This window comes from Ranitomeya imitator, chromosome 1 (genome assembly GCF_032444005.1).
Source record: "Ranitomeya imitator isolate aRanImi1 chromosome 1, aRanImi1.pri, whole genome shotgun sequence".
In the NCBI taxonomy this organism is placed as follows: Eukaryota; Metazoa; Chordata; class Amphibia; order Anura; family Dendrobatidae; genus Ranitomeya; species Ranitomeya imitator.
In genome coordinates this window covers 630,051,748-630,075,125 of record NC_091282.1, presented here as the reverse complement: position 1 = coordinate 630,075,125, position 23,378 = coordinate 630,051,748, and the positions used below count along the sequence as shown (strand labels likewise).

The window sequence follows — 23,378 nt, the reverse complement described above, 5'->3', positions numbered from 1 at the left end:
CCCTGCGAGCTTCCCTGAGACCCTTGGAACAACGCGATGTGATCGAATTGTTCCGAGCGTCTCCTCCGTCATCCTCTCTGCAGGCCCCGGATCCAAGATGGCCGCAGGGGGCGTTCCGGGTCCTGCAGGGAGGAGGCTTGCAAGTGCATGCTCAGAGCAGGCTCCGGCAAGCCTGCAGCACAGCCTGTCAGATCTCTGATCTGACACAGTGCTCTGCAAAGTGTCAGATCAGCGATATGACACTATAACATGATGTCCCACCCTGGGACAATGTAAAAAAAAAATATTTACATGTGTAAAAAAAAAAAATTTGTTCCAATAAATACATTTCTTTACTGAACACAGTCTCCGCCCACACAGAGTCTCCACCCACACACACCTCCCTGTCCCGATCTGCAGTGTTTCTTGCGCCCAACTCCGCAGCAAAACCACAGATCTTTTTTAAACCTGTGATTTTGCTGTGGATTGGCCTGGCACAATGGAAGTCAATGGATGCAGAAACGCTGCAGATCCGCACAAAGAATTGACATGCTGCGGAAAATACAACACTGCGTTTCCGCACGGTATTCTCCGCAGCATGTGCGCAGCGGATTTGGTTTTTCATAGGTTTACATGGTACTGTACACCACATGGAAAACTGCTGCTGATCCAACAAAATAAAATGATGCAAATGTAAAGTAGACATGTGGAAATGTTATTTGTGTTTTATACAGCATGACTAACTGATGTAAGGATATAAAGATTGACAGTTTGAAAATTGCAATTTTTTCTTCAAAATTTTTGAACAAAGTATGATATTTTAACAAATAAACAGATAAGTCATATGGAACAAATTTTACAACTATCATGAAGGACAATGTCACAAAAAAACAAACTCAATGTATTTTTTTCTTTTTTTCTTAATGCATTTATGGCTAAATAAAAATATTTTTTGGCAATTGGGCTTTATTTAACCTTTTACACTGTTTTGCATTTCCAGGCTTTGGTTCCTTACCTGTTCGATTTTGACTGTGGTCTGGGCTCTTAAATCAGCTGAGAGGAGCAACAAACCTCCCACCAGTTGGCTTCACTGACAGAATCTCAGTTAACTCATTTATCAGCCAGAAATACACAGGCTATAGAAGGCAAACTGCCAAACTGTAATGAAACCTAATTGTAAAAATGAATTTAACCCCAAATACATGTACTTATGTAGCAAAAAAACCCCAACCCTTTATTAACTGATATTTTCCAGGAGCAGAGCAGAAAGGGTATTATTACGCACGAGGCCTTGGCCCCAGCCCTGGACCTCACAAGAAAGCGATGTATAAAGATCGAGGCAGGGGACGAGGTTCACATAAAGGTCTGAACCCATATTGCCAAGATGGCTTCCAAGAGGTGAGGAGCACAAATAACGCTGATGACATGTACATTTTACTACTTTATCCCCTTCCCGGTGAGCCTTTTTTTCCGTTTTCCCCCCTTCTTTTTTTCCAATAGCCATAACTTTATTTTTTTTATTAAAAGGAGGGCTTGTTTTTTACTGAACAAGTTGTAGCTTTAAATTACCTTAATTTCTTTACCATACCCACTAGTATAAAAAATGGGGCTGAAGTGGTGAAGAGGGTTTTTGTTACATACCGTAAAATCCCTTCCTCATAACTGTCTTTGAGGGACACAGGAACCATGGGTGTATGCTGCTGCCATCAGGAGGCTGACATCAAGAATTACACTATCAAATTAAAGTGGATCTGTCAACACCTGGGACGTATATAACCTATTACTGTGGGCTTACAGGTAACCCAATGGTTAAAGTAGTCTTGCCTGTATGACTCACAGCTGCGGAGTAGTTTTGGAGAAATAGCGCTTTAGGCCATGTTCACACTTTGCGGTTTTTAGCGCGGAACCGCGGCGATTTTGTAGCTGCGGGTCCGCAGCAGTTTCCATAGCGTTTACAGTAACCTGTAAACCCTATGGAAACCGCAAACCGCTGTGCACATGCTGCGGGAAAAACCGCGCGGGAACGCAGCGGTTTACAACCCGCAGCATGTCACTTCTTTGTGCAGAATCGCAGCGATTCTGCACCCATAGGAATGCATTGATCCGCTTACTTCCCGCATGGGGCTGTGCCCACCATGCGGGAAGTAAGCAGATAATGTGCAGGTGGTACCCGGGGTGGAGGAGAGGAGACTCTCCTCCAGGCCCCGGGAACCATACTTGTGGGTAAAAAAAAAAGAATTAAAATAAAAAATAAGCTATACTCACCCTCGGAAGTCTCAGCGCTGCACGCGGCCGTCCGGTCTCAGGTTTGCTATGCGACCAGGACCTGCGGTGACGTCGCGGTCACATGACCGTGACGTCACCAAGGTCCTTCTCGCACAGCATCTTTGGAACCGGACCGCCGCCTGCAGCGCCCAGGAGATCGGGACGTCAGAGGGTGAGTATATCATCATTTTATTATTTTTAACATTACTATTGATGCTCCATATTGCTGCATATGCAGCATCAATAGTAGGAGTAAAATCCCACAGCGGAACCCGCGGGACAAAACGTGATAAATCTGCAGGGATAACCGCAGCGGGTTTGCCCTGCAGATTTATCAAATCCGCTGCGGGAGAACCCGCAGGGACCCGACGCTATGTGTGAACATAGCCTTAATGTTTTATGATAATAATTTCTTCCAGGCTCCATGTGTGTGTGGTGCCTGGAAGAAATCTCTGCCTCCTGTTTTCATTAATATACCACCCCCCTCCCATCAGCGTCACTCTGCCTCGAGCGCCCTTCACTCGTGCTATTAGCCATTCCTTATCTACCGTTCTAATATCAGTGTCTTCATCCTGCCTCTGCGCAATAGCAGTGACTCGCAATGCCCATAGAAACGCGGATAAGGTTGGAATAATAGCGTGAGTGCAGGTGCGGGATCACGGCGCCACAAATGCACACCACAGGGCAGTGTGCTGTGTATGAGAGGGGGTGATATGATAATGAAGACAGGAGATTTTTTCCAGCTACCGCATGCCCTGAATCCTGGAAGAAATCATTAACATAAAAGATTAAAACTCTCCACAACTACACCGCAGCTATGAGGAAAATAGGTAAGAATATTGTAACCATTCTATTACCCGTACGCCCGCAGTAATCTACTATATAATTGTCTAAAGGGTACTTCCGTCTCTGTCTTTCTGTCACGGATATTCATTGGTCGCGGCCTCTGTCTGTCATGGAAATCCAAGTCACTGATGGGTCGTGGCAAAACGCCCACGACCATTGCCATGACCAATCAGCGACGGGCACAGTCCGGCGGCAAAATGGCCGCTCCTTCCTCCCCGCAGTCAGTGCCTGCTCCATACTCCCCTCCAGTCAGCCCTCACACAGGGTTAATGGCAGCATTAATGGACCGCGTTATTCCACGGTGTAACGCACTCCATTAACGCAGCTATTAACCCTGTGTGACCAGCTTTTTACTATTGATGATGCCTATGCAGCATCAATAGTAAAAAGATCTAATGTTACAAATAATAATAATAAAAAACGTTATTCTCACCCTCCGACGTGCGCGGTGTCCTCGGCAGTGCAAGCGACAGGCTCCAGTGCCAAGGATGCTATGAGAGAAGGACCTTCCATGACGTCACGGTCATGTGACCGCGACATCATCACAGGTCCTGCGCTCATTCCAACCCTGGGACCGGAAGCTGCCGCGTGCACCGCAGGACTACAAGGGCCCCTCGGAAGGTGAGTATATGTTTATTTTTTATTTTAAGTCTTTTTTAATCTGTTACATACGTGTCTGGGCAATATACTACGTGTCTGGGCAATATACTACGTGACTGGGCAATATACTACGTGGCTGGGCAATATACTATGTGCCTGGGCACTATACTACTTGGCTGGGCAAAATACTACGTGGCTGGGCAATATACTACGTGGTCGTTACTGGACAATATGCTACGTGGCTGGGCAATATACTACGTGACTGGGCAAAATACTACGTGGCTGGGCAAAATACTACGTGGCTGGGCAATATACTACGTGTCCGTAGCTGGGCAATATACTACGTGACTGGGCAATATACTACGTGACTGGGCAATATACTACGTGACTGGGCAATATACTACGTGACTGGGCAATATACTACGTGACTGGGCAATATACTACGTGACTGAGCAATATACTATGTGACTGGGCAATATACTATGTGGCTGGGCAATATACTATGTGGCTGGGCAATATACTACGTGGCTGGACAATATACTACGTGGCTGGGCAATATACTACGTGGCTGGGCAATATACTACGTGACTGGGCAATATACTACGTGACTGAGCAATATACTATGTGACTGAGCAATATACTATGTGACTGGGCAATATACTATGTGACTGGCAATATACTATGTGGCTGGGCAATATACTACGTGGCTGGGCAGTATACTACGTGGCTGGGCAATATACTACGTGGCTGGGCAATATACTACGTGGCTGGGCAATATACTACGTGGCTGGGCAATATACTATGTGACTGAGCAATATACTATGTGACTGGGCAATATACTACGTGGCTCGGCAATATACTATGTGACTGGCAATATACTACGTGACTGGGCAATATACTACGTGGCAATATGCCTATGCAGCATCAATAGTAAAAAGATCTAATGTTACAAATAATAATAATAAAAAATTTTATTCTCACCCTCCGACGTGCGCGGTGTCGGCTCCAGTGCCAAGGATGCTATGAGAGAAGGCCCTTCCATGACGTCACGGTCATGTGACCGCGACATCATCACAGGTCCTGCGCTCATACCAACCCTGGGACCGGAAGCTGCCGCGTGCACCGCAGGACTACAAGGGCCCCTCGGAAGGTGAGTATATGTTTATTTTTTATTTTAAGTCTTTTTTAATCTGTTACATACGTGTCTGGCCAATATACTACGTGACTGGCCAATATACTACGTGGCTGGGCAATATACTACGTGGCTGGGCAATATACTACGTGGCTGGGCAATATACTACGTGGCTGGGCAATATACTACGTGGCTGGGCAATATACTACGTGGCTGGGCACTATACTGCGTGGCTGGGCAAAATACTACGTGGCTGGGCAAAATACTACGTGGCTGGGCAATATACTACGTGGCTGGGCAATATACTACGTGGCTGGGCAAAATACTATGTGGCTGGGCAAAATACTACGTGGCTGGGCAAAATACTACGTGGCTGGGCAAAATACTACGTGGCTGGGCAAAATACTACGTGGCTGGGCAATATACTACGTGGCTGGGCAATATACTACGTGGCTGGGCAATATACTACATAACTGCGCAATATACTACGTGACTGGGCAATATACTACGTGGCTGGGCAAAATACTACGTGGCTGGGCAATATACTACATAACTGCGCAAAATACTACGTGGCTGGGCAAAATACTACGTGGCTGGGCTAAATACTACGTGGCTGGGCAAAATACTACGTGGCTGGGCAATATACTACATAACTGCGCAATATACTAAGTGACTGGGCAATATACTACGTGACTGGGCAATATACTACGTGACTGGGCAATATACTACGTGGCTGGGCAATATACTACGTAGCTGGGCAATATACTACATAACTGCGCAAAATACTACGTGGCTGGGCAATATACTACATGGCTGGGCAATATACTACATAACTGCGCAATATACTATGTGACTGGGCAATATACTATGTGACTGGGCAATATACTACGTGGCTGGGCAAAATACTACGTGGCTGGGCAAAATACGTGGCTGGGCAAAATACTACGTGGCTGGGCAATATACTACGTGGCTGGGCAATATACTACATAACTGCGCAATATACTATGTGACTGGGCAATATACTATGTGACTGGGCAATATACTATGTGACTGGGCAATATACTATGTGACTGGGCAATATACTATGTGACTGGGCAATATACTATGTGACTGGGCAATATACTATGTGACTGGGCAATATACTGTGTGACTGGGCAATATACTATGTGGCTGGGCAATATACTACGTGGCTGGGCAATATACTACATAACTGGGCAATATACTACGTGGCTGGGCAATATACTACATAACTGCGCAATATACTATGTGACTGGGCAATATACTACGTGGCTGGGCAAAATACTACGTGGCTGGGCAAAATACTACGTGGCTGGGCAAAATACTACGTGGCTGGGCAATATACTACGTAACTGCGCAATATACTACGTGACTGGGCAAAATACTACGTGGCTGGGCAAAATAGTACGTGGCTGGGCAAAATAGTACGTGGCTGGGCAAAATAGTACGTGGCTGGGCAAAATACTACGTGGCTGGGCAAAATACTACGTGGCTGGGCAATATACTACGTGGCTGGGCAATATACTACGTGGCCGTAGCTGGGCGATATACTACATGACTGGGCAATATACTACGTGACTGGGCAATAGACTACATGACTGGGCAATATACTACATGACTGGGCAATATACTACATGACTGGGCAATATACTACGTGGACTGTGCAATATACTACGTGGACATGCATATTCTAGAATACCCGATGCGTTAGAATCGGGCCACCATTTTAGTAGGTTATATATATGTCCCAGGGGGTGGCAGATTAACTTTAACATGTTCAGGTGTTTTTTTTTCTGTTTCTCATCCTTGGCACATCCTGTGGGAATTTTCCAATATTGCGGCTCTAACGATATTCACTTATATTACCAACAGGACAATAAACCAAAGAAATGGGTGAACATGAGTCAGGAGTTCATTAACCAGCATACGGTGGAACGCAAGGGCAAACAGATCTGCAAGTATTTCCTAGAGGCGCGTTGTATCAAGGTAAGAAAAAAAAATGGCAGAGAACTAAGGATGAGCAAAAAAAAAAACATAGACAAGGCCCTGTGGCTGCATCAGTAGTCCTTGGTTGTCAGACTAGTGCCACGAAAACCTCCTGATTCCAAGCTTATTAATCAGGATGTCGGTAGGCAGGAGGAGGTTCGCAGGGTTCTGATTTGATGACCCAAGGCTACTGAGATACTGCTCAACTGTAGGGAAAAGTAGCGGGACTAGTTATTACTAAAGAGATTGTCGGTGATGTGTATGATGTGGGCTGGCTCACATGATCAGCTTTTTCCCTGCAAAGACATCTCTGGCACAGAGAGGGGGAGAAAGTAAATATTGGTGTAGGAAATTAATGATGGACTAATTGGGGGGGGTGTGTGAGAGAAATAGATGCAACTTTTATCCCCGTATATGATCAATATTTCTTAATTTCCCCATTTCAAAGTCTATAGATGACCCCGATTAATGGAAATTGACGGCGCTGTTGTCTTATTTCAGGGAGATCAGTGCAAGTTTGATCACGATGCTGAAATAGAAAAGAAGAAGGAAATCTGCAAGTTTTACATACAAGGATATTGCACCCGCGGAGAGAACTGCATTTACATGCACGATATCCTTTATACCTCTTTACAACGAGACTATCTCAGGCCAGTAACGAGCTGCATTCAGATATATTTAGTAATTCTGTCATTTACCGTCCTGTCTACACAGGACGGCCAGCAATGGTGGCTAATATGATCATTCTGTCCCTGTACAGCAGCAGGCTGTCGGCGGCACATATCCTGCTGACACCGGGCGATGTGCTGCCAGTAATGCTGAATTTCATGCCAACGTAAAGGAGTTAATCATCTGTTATGATTGTTCCTCAGGTAATTATCATCATATTTGTTGGAAGGCTTGTTACCGATGGTTCAGGTAAAAGATTCTTTAAGAAATTCCACCAAGTGCTGAAAAGGTCCAGTTTCTTTTTGTTTTATTTTTTTCATGTGCTTTTTTACATCTTTTTTTTCTTTTTGGTGGAGAAAATGCTGCAAATTGTTTTTGTTGTGTCCTTTAACTTGATGTCATATGCAGCATGCAATGGGATCGGGGCAGTGAGGAGCTGCCAGGATCTAAGACATGTGAGTGATGCAAAAACATTACCAGCACCTGACTTACGGTGCCTAGGGTCCGTACAGCAAGAATCCAATGTCAGGTTCCTTGTAACCTGTTGTTTTTACCTTTTATTCCACAATTAAGACATGAGAAGTAATTGATAGACAACTTGTCTTCTCGTTAGATAGATTTATCCAAGTCAAGACCTCAATGTTCATTTGCCCTTAACATTTCGTGCCATACGTGAATTTCCTTGTAAATTTCACCATACGGGGTCAAAATGCTACCAAAGAGATTACTGCAAATTCTCTCACGACCCTCTTACCGACGAAAGCCGGGAGTTACTGCACAAGGTGAGTGTCTGCCTGAGGCCATCTATGAAAGAAGCCTCCAAACCTCTCCATAGTCCTGACGTGCCATTGTGGCTGTGATTAGTTTATACGCCAATGAGTAGGGACGCTAAGCAGTAATATAGTTTACATGCAGACATGGTGGTAATTTAGAGATAACTAGATGGTGGCTTGATTCTAACGCATCGGGTATTCTAGAATATGTATGTATTTAGCAGCCATATAGTATATAGCACAGTCCACGTAACACAGACAGCCACGTAGTATGTAGGAGCCATGTAGTATATAGCAGCCACGTAGTATATAACACAGCCCACGTGGTGGGTTGGTGGTTAATGCTCATAGCAAGTGAGCATTTTTGCTACATACAGGCAATCTGATCATCGCCTTTATGTAGCAGAGGCAATCTAAGTACTGCAGCTTCTAGTCTCCTATGCAGACTATTGAAGCATGCAAAAAGTAAAAAAAAAAAGTAAATATTAAAAAAATAAAAGCTCAAATCACCCTTTTTCACCCCATTCAAAATAAAACCATAAAAAATATAAAAAAATGCATATATTTGGTATCGCTGCGTTCAGAATCGCCCGAATCTGTCAATATAAAAAAATAATTAACCCGATCATTAAACAGCATAACGAGTAAAAAAGTCAAAATGCTAGAATTACTTTTTTTTGGTCGCCGCAACATTGCATTAAAATGCAATAACGGGTGATCAAAAGACTATATCTCCACCAAAATCATATCAATAAAAAACATCAGCTCGGCATGCAAAAAATAAGCCCTCACCCAATCCAAGATCATAAAAAATGGAGACGCTACAGGTATCGGAAAATGGCGCTTTTTTTTTTTTTTTTTTAAACAAGCGTAATTTTTTTTCACCACTTAAATAAAACAATATACATGTTTGGTGTCTATGAACTCGTAATGACCTGGAGAAACATAATGGCAGGTCAGTTTTAGCATTTAGTGAACATGGTAAAAAAACAACTGTGTGATTGCACTTGAAATTTCACAGCACTTGGAATTTTTTTCCCGTTTTCCATGTCAAAATATGTTAAAACGAATGGTGTCGTTCAAAAGTACAACTCGTCCTGCAAAAAACAAGCCCTCACATGGCCATTTTGACCAAAAAATAAAAAAAGTTATGGCTCTGGGATGAAGGGGAACAAAAAATGAAAATGCAAAAACAAAAGTACCGCTGGGCTTTAAGGGGTTAAACATCTTCAGTATAGTCGCATTCATGAAGGGGTTTTCCCACGAACAAAAGTTAATTTTAATCAACAGGTATTGGAATAATAAGCTCGACAATTGGATGTGTTTTAGAAAAAAAAAAAAATTCCTGCGCTGAGATAATCTAATAAATGTCCCCCTCTGTGTACTGTGTATTGGCTGTGTATGACCGTGCTGGAACATGGTCTAATCATACCACATCCCCTGAGCAGGGGAGGAAGCAAAATACTATACAGACAGGACAGCACAGGATCGCAGCTGTTTCTCTGAGCCTTCATTGGGGGACACATGAAACCATGGGTGTATGCTGCTGGCACTATGCACAAAAAAATAAGCTCCTAACCAGCAGTTTGCATTCCACCAACTGGCACTAAGTTAATCTATTAAGCAGTAGAAGCAACATGTAAAGGATAAAAAAGGAAAGAAATACACAAAAACAAAGTGTAATAATAGAAAACCGTTAATACAGCTGTCAAACATAGAAGGGTGCGGTGTCCCCCAATGAAGGCTTCAAGAAACATATTTTAGTGAGTAAACCAAAATCCTGTTTTCTCTATTGCTTTATTGGCTGATACCAGAAACCATGGGACATCATAAAGCAGTCCCTAGGAAGGGAAAATGCACAAACTCCATTCAGGTCAGACAATTAGCCACTGCAGTTTGTAGGATTCTCCTACCTAGGCTGCCATCTGTCAAAGCGTAGGTGTGGGTCCTGTAGAAGTTAGCGAAGGTGTGAAAAGAAGACCATGTCGCCGCTTTGCAAAACTGTAAGGCGGATGCCCAATGGTGAACGGCCTATGAGGTAGAGTGGGCCTTTGATCCTAGGGGAGGCGCTCTGTTCTTAACGCCGTATGCCTCTGAGATGGTCGTCCAGATCTAGCAAGAAATTGTAGCCTTGGATGCCGAACGACCCCTTCGAGAATCTTCAAGGATCACAAAGAGAGAAGCTGTCCTCCTGAAGGAGGCAGTTCTAGAAAGGTAGAATGAATCGCCCTGACCAGGTCCAGCTTGTTCAAAGAACGTTCCAGAGGATGAACTGGAGATGGGCAGAAAGAGGGGCGACGATGTCCTAATTGAGATAAAAAGTGGAACCTGTCTTGGAACGAAAGAACTGAACAGGCTGCAAAACCACCTTATCCATAGTGGAGAATAAGAAAGGATGAGTGACACAAAAGAGCTCTGAAACCCGCCTAATGGAAGTAATGGCCAAAATAGAAACCAACTTCCAAGATAGAAGGGACACCAAGACCTCTCTGAGCGGCTCAAAGGGGAGACTCCTGAGAACTTTCAGAACCAGTTTGACATTCCAGGGATTTACAGGGGGACGATACGGAGGAACTGCATCAGCCACTCATTAAAGTAAAAGAACCAACACTATAGATGACCATAAAATACCAGGCAAGATAATACTGATAAATATGCCTTTATTCATACATATAGCAGTAGAGATAAAAGATTAAAATATGGACACAACATAGAACATTTTAGATATATACCATAAATAAAATCAATCAAACGAGTGGATCAATGGAATTTAATGTGTATAATTAGACCAAAATGACCTTCTGGACTCTTATAAGGTGTTTCCTACTAGACCAACAAATTTGATTGTGTTCTCATGGTAAAAATATATATATAAAAACATAGAAAAAACGGGAAAGGATTCCTATAATTGTGCCAAAAATAAAGTGCAAATAGTGTCACGTTAAGAAAGAAAAACAAATGGTGGTCTCCATATAGGAGCAAAGAGCAATGTGACAAAGTCAAGTCAAAATAAAAATTAGTGGTCTATATCTTTAGGGTCCGCCTGGTCTCTATGGTGTGCGCACCCCAACGCGCGTTTCGTAAAGTTTCCTTCCTGACGAAGGAAACTTTCCGAAACGCACGTCGGGGTGAGCACACCATAGAGACCAGTTTAGGGACGCCCAGATCTGAGACAAGGTCCAGACTGATCCTGAGACAGAATAGACCTGTTTCATTGTGACAGGATGGTCTGCTGAAGTGGCCTGATGTGAAACTGGGCAAAGGGTATCTCCTCCGTAGCCTCTACCATCCTGCCTAGAACCACCGTGGCCGATTGAAAGGACGGAGATCGTGAGGCCTGAAGAATGCGACCCCACCCTCCATTGGAGAGCTAGTCTGTTTTCCTTGGGGAGACACTGGGTCGGGACCAAGCAAGATTTTGACCCGTTGACAATCCGGCCAAGACAAGGTGTCGAGATTGATTGACAGGCTTTCCTGGTTAAAGGGGAAGGACAAAGCTTTTACGAGTATGTCATCCAGGTAGGGTATGACTACTAGACCTCTAGTTCATGAGATCGCCACCACCGCTGCCATTATCTTTGTAAAGACCCAGAGTGCGGTTGCTATACCGAAAGAGCGACGAAATGAATTGCTCCTTCCATACTGCAAACCGAAGGAATCTCTGATGGCCCGGGAAAATTGGGACATGGAAATAAGCGTCTTAGATATCCACCGGATATAGGAACTCTTGCAACTCCATGGAAGCTATTAATGAAAGAAGGGACTCCATCCTGAGCTATAGTATATGGATTCTCCTGTTCAGCAACTTGAGATCCAGGATGGGTAAAACAGACCCGTCCTCCTTTGGAACTACAAAAAGGTTTGAATAAAAACCTGTAACATGCTCCTAAGGTGGAACAGAAACGATGACGCCTGTTTGGAGAAGAGAAGCATTGGCCGCAAAGAAACTCATAATCAGGGAGGGGTCTCTTGGAGGAAGGGATTTGAAGAAACTATCTTGGGGGTGCAAAATGAATTCTATTTTGTATTCTGAAGATACCACCTCTCTCACCCCGGCGTCCTAAACAGACGCAAGCCACGCATCCCTGAAGGGCAGAAGATTGCCCCGGGAAATTCTCCGGGCAGCAGAGACGAGTCGTGGAGAAGAATCTGCTAGGCCTGCTCCTGGAGGATCTGCCTCGTGCATTGTGAGGACTCCAGGAGATAGTCTGTTTGAAAAAGGGCTTTCTCTTTTGCTGCCGTGCCTGTGGCCTCTCCTGGCGGCAAGAGTCTTCCAAAGACGAGAAACGCAAAAATTTTAGTTTACGGGAGGACGCCGAAGTTTGGCCTGAGTTAGAAGAAAGCTTTTCCCTCTGGTGGTCTCCATTATAATCAGGTCCAGTCTGGGTCCAAACAGTGGTGATCCCTGGAAGGGCAGACTGGTCAGAGACTTCTTGGAGTCAAGTCTGCCTGCCAAGCCTTAAGCCATATGGTCTTGCGAATGGCTACAATATTACTGGATGCTTTAGCTGCACAGGGGGTGGCGTCCAGTGAGGCATTCACCAGGAAGGTGACGGGCACAAGGGGGCATTCTTTGCGTCTGGAGGAGAGAAGGTTTTTCCACCAACATAGAAGAGGATTCTTTACTGTTAGGGCAGTGAGAATCTGGAATTGCTTGCCTGAGGAGGTGGTGATGGCGAACTCAGTCGAGGGGTTCAAGAGAGGCCTGGATGTCTTCCTGGAGCAGAAAAATATTGTATCATACAATTATTAGGTTCTGTAGAAGGACGTAGATCTGGGGATTTATTATGATGGAATATAGGCTGAACTGGATGGACAAATGTCTTTTTTCGGCCTTACTAACTATGTTACTATGTTACTATGTAAGTCCTTTTTCGCTTGTGAGATCTGGTCCACTAAATCAGCTAACTCGGACGTGGCTACCCAGAATAGGCCTGTAGCGGTGGCAAGTGGGGGGTTAATATTTGTGGGGTTGATGTCACCATGGTATTGTCTGGTGACATCAAGCCCAAGGCTTAGTAATGGAGAAGCGTCTATAAGACACCTATCCACTATTAATCCTATAGTTGTTTTGAAAATAAAGACACAGCCAAAGACAGTTTTACTTTTTTATTTAAAAATAACAAACACAGTTATACTCACCCAACGCCTATTTCCACCGAAGCCTGAAATATCTCCTGAAATAAAACAAAAATAAAAAAACTAAAATATCCCTCACCTCTCCCCATAATCTATGTCTGGGGGATAATTCGTTTTCAACCTGGATGGTGCCAAGATGCACCGTTCAGGCTGAGAACCACTGGTGAATGAGCTGTTGGGAATGCAGCGTCAGTGACCGGGGGTGATGTCATAGAGTTTACCTCCGGTTACTGAGGCTCCGTTCCCAGCCGGGCTGAACTTTGGTGACTTCGATGAGATCCCTGCTAGCGCCGTGAGCAGGGATCTCACCGAAGATCACTTGGGAATTTCCACTGTTTAGGCACATTAGGAGCTCTCAAATGCAACATGGCGTCCGATCTCAATTTCAGCCAATTTTGCGTTGAAAAAAATCAAATGGCACTCCTTCCCTTCCGAGCTCTACCATGCGCCCAAACAGTGATTTACTCCCACATATGGGGTCCAATTTCTCCTTGTACCTTTGGGAAAATAAAAAATTGGGGGCGAAAAGATAATTCTTGTGGAAAAAATGATTTTTTATTTTTACGGCCCTACGTTATAAACTTCTCTAAAGCACTTGGTGGTTCAAAGTGCTCATCACACATCTAGATAAGTTCCTTGGGGGGGGTCTAGTTTCCAAAATGGTGTCTTTTGTTGGGGGTTTCCACTGATTAGGCACATCAGGGGTTCTCCAAACACAACATGGCATCCGATCTTAATTCCAGCCAATTTTGCATGGAAAAAGTAAAACGGCACTCCTTCCCTTCCTAGCTCTGTCATGTGCCCAAAAAGTGGTTTACCCCCACATGTGGGGCTTCAGCGTACTCAGGCAAATTGCACAACAACTTTTGGGGTCTAATTTCTCCTGTTACCCTTGGTGAAATAAAAAATTGGGAGCAAAAAGCTCATTTTTGTGTCAATTTTTTTCACAAAAAATTTTCAGATCCAAATTTTTTTATTTTTATAATTCTGAACACTGTCCCTTTATGAGGTAATTACTCTGGAACGCTTCCATGGATCCCGGTGATTCTGACATTGTTTTCTTGTGACATATTTTACTTCACGTCAGTGGTAAAAAATTTTTTGATATGACTTGCGTTTATTTGTGAAAAAAAGGAAATTTGGCAAAAATTTTGAAAATTTCGCAATTTTCCAACTTTTAATTTTTATGCCCTTAAATCACACAGATATGTCACACAAAATACTTAATAAGTAACATTTCTCACGTCTACAGCACAAAAAGCATCGTATATACTCGAGTATAAGCCGAACCCCCTAATTTTGCAACAAAAAACTGGAAAAACTTATTAACTCGAGCATAAGCCTAGGGTGAAAAATGCAGCAGCTGCTGGTAAATGTAAAAAATAAAAATAGATACCAATAAAAAGTAAAATTAATTGAGACATCAGTAGGTTGTGTTTTTGAATAAATTTATTGAATCAGGAGCCCCATATAATGCTCCATACAGTTTGATGGCCTCATAAGATGCTCCACATTAAAATATGCCCCATATAATGCTCCATGCAGTTCATTATGGCCCCATAAGATGCTCCATATTAAAATATACCCCATTAATGCTCCATACAGTTCTTTATGGCCCCATAAGATGCTCCATATACAAATATGCCCCATATAATGCTCCATGCAGGTCTTTATTGCCCCATAGATGCCCCATATAATGTTCCATGCAGTTCATTATGGCCCCATAGATTCCCCATATAATGCTCCATGCAGTTCTTTATGGCCCCATAGATGCCCCATATAATGCTCCATGCAGTTCATTATGGCCCCATAGATTCCCCATATAATGCTCCATGCAGTTCTTTATGGCCCCATAGATGCCCCATATAATGCTCCATGCAGTTCTTTATGGCCCCATAGATGCCCCATATAATGCTCCATGCAGTTCATTATGGCCCCATAGATGCCCCATATTATGCTCCATGCAGTTCATTATGGCCCCATAGATTCCCCATATAATGCTCCATGCAGTTCTTTATGGCCCCATAGATGCCCCATATAATGCTCCTTGCAGTTCTTTATGGCCCCATAGATGCCCCATATAATGCTCCATGCAGTTTTTTATGGTCCCATAGATGCCCCATATAATGCTCCATGCAGTTCTTTATGGCCACATAGATGCCCCATATAATGCTCCATGCAGTTCATTATGGCCCCATAGATGCCCCATATAATGCTCCATGCAGTTCTGTATGGCCCCACATAATGCTCCATGCAGTTCTGTATGGCCCCATAGATGCCCCATATAATGCTCCATGCAGTTCTGTATGGCCCCACATAATGCTCCATGCAGTTCTGTATGGCCCCATAGATGCCCCATATAATGCTCCATGCAGTTCATTTTGGCCCCATAGATGCCCCATATAATGCTCCATGCAGTTCTTTATGCCCCATATAATGCTCCATGCACTTCTGTATGGCCCCATAGATGCCCCATATAATGCTCCATGCAGTTCATTATGGCCCCATATAATGCTCCATGCAGTTCATTATGGCCCCATAGATGCTCCATATAACATTGTGCCACATGTAAAGCTGCTGCTGCACTGAAAAAAAAAAAAGACATACCTCTCGACGCTGCCCGTCTCTCCGCAGTAACTGTTCAGGCAAAGGGCGGCGCGCACACTAATACGTCATCGCGCCCTCTGACATGAACAGTTTAGTGCAGAGGACGCGGAAGACGGAGCGGTGGTGGAACGCGGAAAGGTGAATGTGAAATACTCACCTGCTCCCAGCGCTCCTGACGCGGTCCCTGCATGTCCCACGGTCTCCGGGCGCGGGAGCTTCTTCCTCTGTACAGCGTTCACATGTGGTTTTGAGCACCTTGAGGGGTGCAGTTTTTAGAATGGTGTCACACTTGGGTATTTTCTATCATATAGACCCCTCAAAATGACTTCAAATGAGATGTGGTCCCTAAAAAAAATGGCGTTATACAAATGAGAAATTGCTGGTCAACTTTTAACCCTTATAACTCCCTAACAAAAAAAAAAATTTTGGTTCCAAAATTGTGCTGCTGTAATGTAGACATGTGGGAAATATTACTTATTTTGTGTGACATATCTGTGTGATTTAAGGGCATAAAAAAATTCAAAGTTGGAAAGTTGCGAAATTTTCAACATTTTCTCCAAATTTCCATTTTTTTCACAAATAAACGCAAGTTTTATCAAAGAAATGTTACCACTATCATGAAGTACAATATCTTACAAGAAAACAATGTCAGAATCACTGGGATCCGTTGAAGCGTTCCAGAGTTATAACCTCATAAAGGGACAGTGGTCAGAACTGTAAAAATTGACTCGGTCATTAACGTGCAAACCACCCTTGGGGGTAAAGGGGTTAAAGGAAGTAGGTAGTGATGACACATTAAATAAATACAGAAAATTAAATAAATTCTGCCAAAAGCAAATCAAGGCAGCAAAGATTGAGACAGAGAGACTCATTGCCAGAGAAAGTAAAAATAATCCCAAAATATTCTTTAACTACATAAATAGTAAGAAACTAAAAAATGATAGTGTTGGCCCCCATAAAAATAGTCTGGGTGAAATGGTGGATGAGGATGAGGAAAAAGCCAATATGCTAAATGACTTTTTTTCAACAGTCTTTACACAAGAAAATCCCATGGCAGACAATATGATCAGTGATAACAAAAATTCCCCATTAAGGTATGTTTCCACGTTCAGGAAACGCTGCGTGTTTGACGCTGCGTTGAGCCGGAGCGTCAAACACGCAGGGTCCAGATGTTAAAGCATAGTGGAGGGGATTTCATGAAATCCCGTCTCCACTATGCATTAAAGGACACATGCGGCATATCCGCGAAAACGCACATGCAGCGTATCTTTTAAGAACGCAGCATGTCCTTACATTGCAGAAAAACCGCAAGGACAACGCAGGTGACCTGCCAGTATCCTCAGGTGCCGATTTCGTCAGGATTTCATCTGCATAAAATCCTGACCAAATCCTGATGCAATTCTGAACGTGGACACATACCCTTAAACGTCACCTGCTTAAACCAGCAGGAAGTGCGGCGGCGTCTAAAAATCACTAAAGTTGACAAATGCCCGGGCCCGGATGGGATACACCCCCGAGTACTACAGGAATTAAGTACAGTCATTGATAGACCATTATTTTTAATCTTTAAAGACTCCATAATAACAGGGTCTGTACCACAGGACTGGCGTATAGCAAATGTGGTGCCAACATTCAAAAAGGGGACAAAAACTGAACTCGGAAATTATAGACCAGTAAGCTTAACCTCTACTGTGGGTATAATCCTGGAGGGCATTCTAAGGGATGCTATACTGGAGTATCTGAAGAGGAATAACCTCATGACCCAGTATCAGCATGGGTTTACTAGGGACCGTTCATGTCAGACTAATTTGATCAGTGTCTATGAAGAGGTAAGTTCCGGATTGGACCAAGGGAACCCAGTGGACATAGTGTATATGGACTTTTCAAAAGCTTTTGATACGGTGCCACACAAAATGTTGATACATAAAATAAGAACAATGGGGATAGGGGAAAATATGTGTAAGTGGGTTAAGAGCTGGCTCAGGGATAGGAAACGAAAGGTGGTTATAAATGGAGCACATTCGGACTGGGTCGCGGTTAGCAGTGGGGTACCAGAGGGGTCAGTATTGGGCCCTCTTCTTTTTAACATATTTATTAATGACCTTGTAGGGGGCATTCAGAGCAGAATTTCAATATTTGCAGATGACACTAAACTCTGTAGGGTAATCAATACAGAGGAGGACAATTTTATATTACAGGATGATTTATGTAAACTAGAAGCTTGGGCTGATAAATGGCAAATGACCTTTAATGGGGATAAATGTAAGGTCATGCACTTGGGTAGAAGTAATAAGATGTATAATTATGTGCTTAATTCTAAAACTCTGGGCAAAACCGTCAATGAAAAAGACCTGGGTGTATGGGTGGATGACAAACTCATATTCAGTGGCCAGTGTCAGGCAGCTGCTACAAAGGCAAATAAAATAATGGGATGCATTAAAAGAGGCATAGATGCTCATGAGGAGAACATAATTTTACCTCTATACAAGTCACTAGTTCGACCACATTTAGAATACTGTGCACAGTTCTGGTCTCCGGTGTATAAGAAAGACATAGCTGAACTAGAGCGGGTGCAGAGAAGAGCGACCAAGGTTATTAGAGGACTGGGGGGTCTGCAATACCAAGATAGGTTATTACACTTGGGGCTATTTAGTTTGGAAAAAACGATGGCTAAGGGGTGATCTTATTACAATGTATAAATATATGAGGGGACAGTACAAAGACCTTTTTGATGATCTTTTCACTCGTATACCTGAAACAGGGACAAGGGGGCATCCTCTACGTCTGGAGGAAAGAAGGTTTAAGCATAATAACAGACGCGGATTCTTTACTTTAAGAGCAGTGAGACTGGAACTCTCTGCCGTATGATGTTGTAATGAGTGATTCATTGCTAAAATTTAAGAGGGGACTGGATGCCTTTCTTGAAAAGTTTAAGGTTACAGGTTATATATACTAGATTCCTTGAAAGGCAGTAGCGTAGCTACTGGGGGGGCAGAGGGGGCCATCGCCCCGGGCCCAGTCACATGGAGGGGCCCACTCAGAGCCGCGGCCGCTTTAGTCAGTAAGCAATAAGCGGCAGCCGGCCACGGCTCTCTGATGTTTCAGACAGTGACACCAGAGTCCAGACACACAGGAGCGCAAGCTGCAGCGTCGCCCCAGGCCTGAACTTGTCACATGATGGAGGAGGAGGAGGAGGGGCCCATCCACCCACCCATGACCCATCCAGAGCCGCGGCCGCTTCAGTGTTAAGCAATAAGCGGCCGCGGCTCTCTGACAGTCCAGACATGGGGACGCGCTGCTGCCTGGTCTCCACACAGATGGAGACTCTGCACGCTGCTGAGCAGGCTGCAGCCAATAGCAGAGTCTCACTGCGAGCACACGGTGAGGGCTGGAGCTGGAGCGCTGCTAACCTGATAGTATCTTGACAGGCTGGCAGTGCTGCAGATAGCTCCGCCCCAGGTCTGCTCCTATTGGTCCACACTCTTCTCAGGTCCTAGTCAGCAGCAGCATCTCTTATTGTGCCAGGACAGAGCCCAAGATAGTGCCTGGCCTGCCACCTGGTCCCTGGACAAAGTCACACTGACGGACAGGAGTCACTCAGGACGGACATTTTCATAAATGTAAGGGCTGCTGTGGAAGTGGAATGTTCGTTCTTTTAAATAAAGCACAAGACACTGCACATGATATTAGTATGTTACTGTGGGAGTGGGGTGAATGAGGGTCAGAGTGGGAGCCGAGTTAGGGTGCGGAATGGGATGGGTGTCGCTGTAGGGGGCCTGCTATCTAACTAGATGGTGGCCCGATTCTAAAACGCATCGGGTATTCGTATTCTAGAATATGTATGTCCACGTAGTATATTGCTGAGCCACGTAGTATATTGCCCAGCCACGTAGTATATTGCTGAGCCACGTAGTATATTGCCCAGCCACGTAGTATATTGCCCAGCCACGTAGTATATTGCCCAGTCAAGTAGTATATTGCGCAGCCACGTAGTATATTGCCCAGTGATGTAGTATATTGCTGAGCCACGTAGTATATTGCCCAGCCACGTAGTATATTGCCCAGTGACGTAGTATATTGCCCAGCCACGTAGTATATTGCCCAGCCACGTAGTATATTGCCCAGCCACGTAGTATATTGCCCAGTGACGTAGTATATTGCCCAGCCACGTAGTATATTGCCCAGCCACGTAGTATATTGCCCAGCCACGTAGTATATTGCCCAGTCACGTAGTATATTGCGCAGCCACGTAGTATATTGCCCAGTGATGTAGTATATTGCTGAGCCACGTAGTATATTGCCCAGCCACGTAGTATATTGCCCAGTCACGTAGTATATTGCCCAGTCACGTAGTATATTGCCCAGCCACGTAGTATATTGCGCAGTCACGTAGTATATTGCCCAGCCACGTAGTATATTGCCCAGCCACGTAGTATATTGCGCAGTCACGTAGTATATTGCCCAGCCACGTAGTATATTGCCCAGCCACGTAGTATATTGCCAAGCCACGTAGTATATTGCCCAGCCACGTAGTATATTGCCCAGCCACGTAGTATAGTGCCCAGCCACGTAGTATATTGCCCAGCCACGTAGTATAGTGCCCAGCCACGTAATATAGTGCCCAGCCACGTAGTATAGTGCCCAGCCACGTAGTATATTGCACAGCCACGTAGTATATTGCACAGCCACGTAGCATATTGCACAGCGACATAGTATACAGCACAGAGCCACGTAGTATATTGCCCAGTGACGTAGTATATTGCACAGCCATGTAGTATATTGCCCAGTCACGTAGTATATTGCACAGTGACGTAGTATACAGCACAGAGCCGCGTAGTATATTGCCCAGTCACATAGTATATTGCACAACGACGTAGTATACAGCACAGAGCCACATAGTATATTGCCCAGCCACGTAGTATATTGCCCAGCCACGTAGTATATTGCCCAGCCACGTAGTATATTGCCCAGCCACGTAGTATATTGCCCAGTCACGTAGTATATTGCCCAGCCACGTAGTATATTACCCAGCCACGTATGTCACAGGTTAAAAAATAAAAAATAAACATATACTTACTTAGTATACAGCACAGAGCCACATAGTATATTGGCCAGCCACGTAGTATATTGCCCAGCCACGTAGTATATATATTGCCCAGTGATGTAGTATATTGCTGAGCCACGTAGTATATTGCCCAGCCACGTAGTATATTGCCCAGTCACGTAGTATATTGCCCAGTCACGTAGTATATTGCCCAGTCACGTAGTATATTGCCCAGCCACGTAGTATATTGCGCAGTCACGTAGTATATTGCCCAGCCACGTAGTATATTGCCCAGCCACGTAGTATATTGCGCAGTCACGTAGTATATTGCCCAGCCACGTAGTATATTGCCCAGCCACGTAGTATATTGCCCAGCCACGTAGTATATTGCCCAGCCATGTAGTATATTGCGCAGTCACGTAGTATATTGCCCAGCTACGTAGTATATTGCGCAGCCACGTAGTATATTGCGCAGCCACGTAGTATATTGCCCAGCCACGTAGTATATTGCCCAGCCACGTAGTATATTGCCCAGCCACGTAGTATATTGCCCAGCCACGTAGTATATTGCCCAGCCACGTAGTATAGTGCCCAGCCACGTAGTATATTGCCCAGCCACGTAGTATAGTGCCCAGCCACGTAATATAGTGCCCAGCCACGTAGTATAGTGCCCAGCCACGTAGTATAGTGCCCAGCCACGTAGTATATTGCACAGCCACGTAGTATATTGCACAGCCACGTAGCATATTGCACAGCGACATAGTATACAGCACAGAGCCACGTAGTATATTGCCCAGTGACGTAGTATATTGCACAGCCATGTAGTATATTGCCCAGTCACGTAGTATATTGCACAGTGACGTAGTATACAGCACAGAGCCACGTAGTATATTGCCCAGTCACATAGTATATTGCACAACAACGTAGTATACAGCACAGAGCCACATAGTATATTGCCCAGCCACGTAGTATATTGCCCAGCCACGTAGTATATTGCCCAGCCACGTAGTATATTGCCCAGCCACGTAGTATATTGCCCAGTCACGTAGTATATTGCCCAGCCACGTAGTATATTACCCAGCCACGTATGTCACAGGTTAAAAAATAAAAAATAAACATATACTTACCTAACGATCCGAGGGCCCCTTGTAGTTTAACATACCATTCTGGTCACTGCTCCTCAGCGTTCCGTCTCTCCGCCTCCTGGGATCCATCGGCGCTGTGTCGATGGGCGCGCGGCTGCCGCCCTCTTCCGTTCCCAGGATGTATTGCGAAATTACCTAGATGACTTAGCGGTCTCGCGAGACCGCTAGGTCTTCTGGGTAATTTCGCAAAGCATCGCTGGGAAAGGAAGATGGCGGCAGGCGCAAGCAGACAACGGAGGGTGAGTATAGCAGGTTCTTTTTTCTTTTTTTAACATTACTTTTTTTACTATTGATGCCGCATAGGCAGCATCAATAGTAAAAGGGTGGGGACACACAGGGTTAATAGCGGCAGTAACGGAGTGCGTTACCCGAGGCATAACGCGGTCCGTTACCGCCAGCATTAACCCTGTGTTAGCAGTGACCGGAGGGGAGTATGGAGTGGGCGCCGGGGACAGTGACTGCGGGAAGCATGGAGCGGAGCGCCGGGGACACTGCGGGGAGTATGGACTAGAGCGCCGGGGACAGTGACTGCAGGAAGCATGGAGCGGAGCGCCGGGGACACTGCGGGGAGTATGGAGCGGATCACCGGGGACACTGACTGCGGGGAGTGAGGAGCCGCCATTTTCTTCCCGACTGTGCCCGTCGCTGATTGGTCGCGGCAGCTATGACAGGCAGCTGGCAAGACCAATCAGCGAATGAATAACCGTGACAGAAGGACAGACAGACGGAAGTGACCCGTAGACAATTATATAGTAGATAGTTGTCTAGGTGGAGATAGGGGACTTATTATATTTACAGCTTAGGTCTTATAATAAGCTCCATCCTGTTAGGCTATGTCTCCATGTTCAGGATTTCCTGCGCTTTGGATGCAGCAAATACAGCACTCCGCCAAAAGCGCTGCCCCCTGTTGTACGCATGGTGATTCCGCCTGTGTTCATTGAACAGAGGCGGAATGACCGCATCGTATTCATAGACTGGGTTATTCATCTTGTGGAGACGGAGCGTCTCCGGAAGATAAATAGACATGCTGCGGTCTATAAAGATGCACCGTATGTCCGGTTACACAGGTCTGCCACCTGGGTGTTTGTATGCATAGTGTAGATGGGATTTCATAAAATCCCATCCACTGTGCTGTAACATCTGGAAGCTGCAGATTGGATGCTGCGGCTATACGC

General features: G+C 44.8%; 1 protein-coding gene across 1 annotated transcript in view; it reads left to right on the top strand.

Annotated features, from left to right (window-relative positions):
* ZC3H6 (zinc finger CCCH-type containing 6) overlaps nucleotides 1-23,378 on the top strand; it is a 103,659-nt gene that overhangs the window by 43,085 nt on the left and 37,196 nt on the right. Inside the window, exons 5-8 of the mRNA XM_069726908.1 lie at nucleotides 1,235-1,377; nucleotides 6,713-6,826; nucleotides 7,328-7,439; nucleotides 8,168-8,277. Coding sequence (XP_069583009.1) covers nucleotides 1,235-1,377; nucleotides 6,713-6,826; nucleotides 7,328-7,439; nucleotides 8,168-8,277 — 479 coding nt within the window. The remainder of the gene's footprint in view (nucleotides 1-1,234; nucleotides 1,378-6,712; nucleotides 6,827-7,327; nucleotides 7,440-8,167; nucleotides 8,278-23,378) is intronic.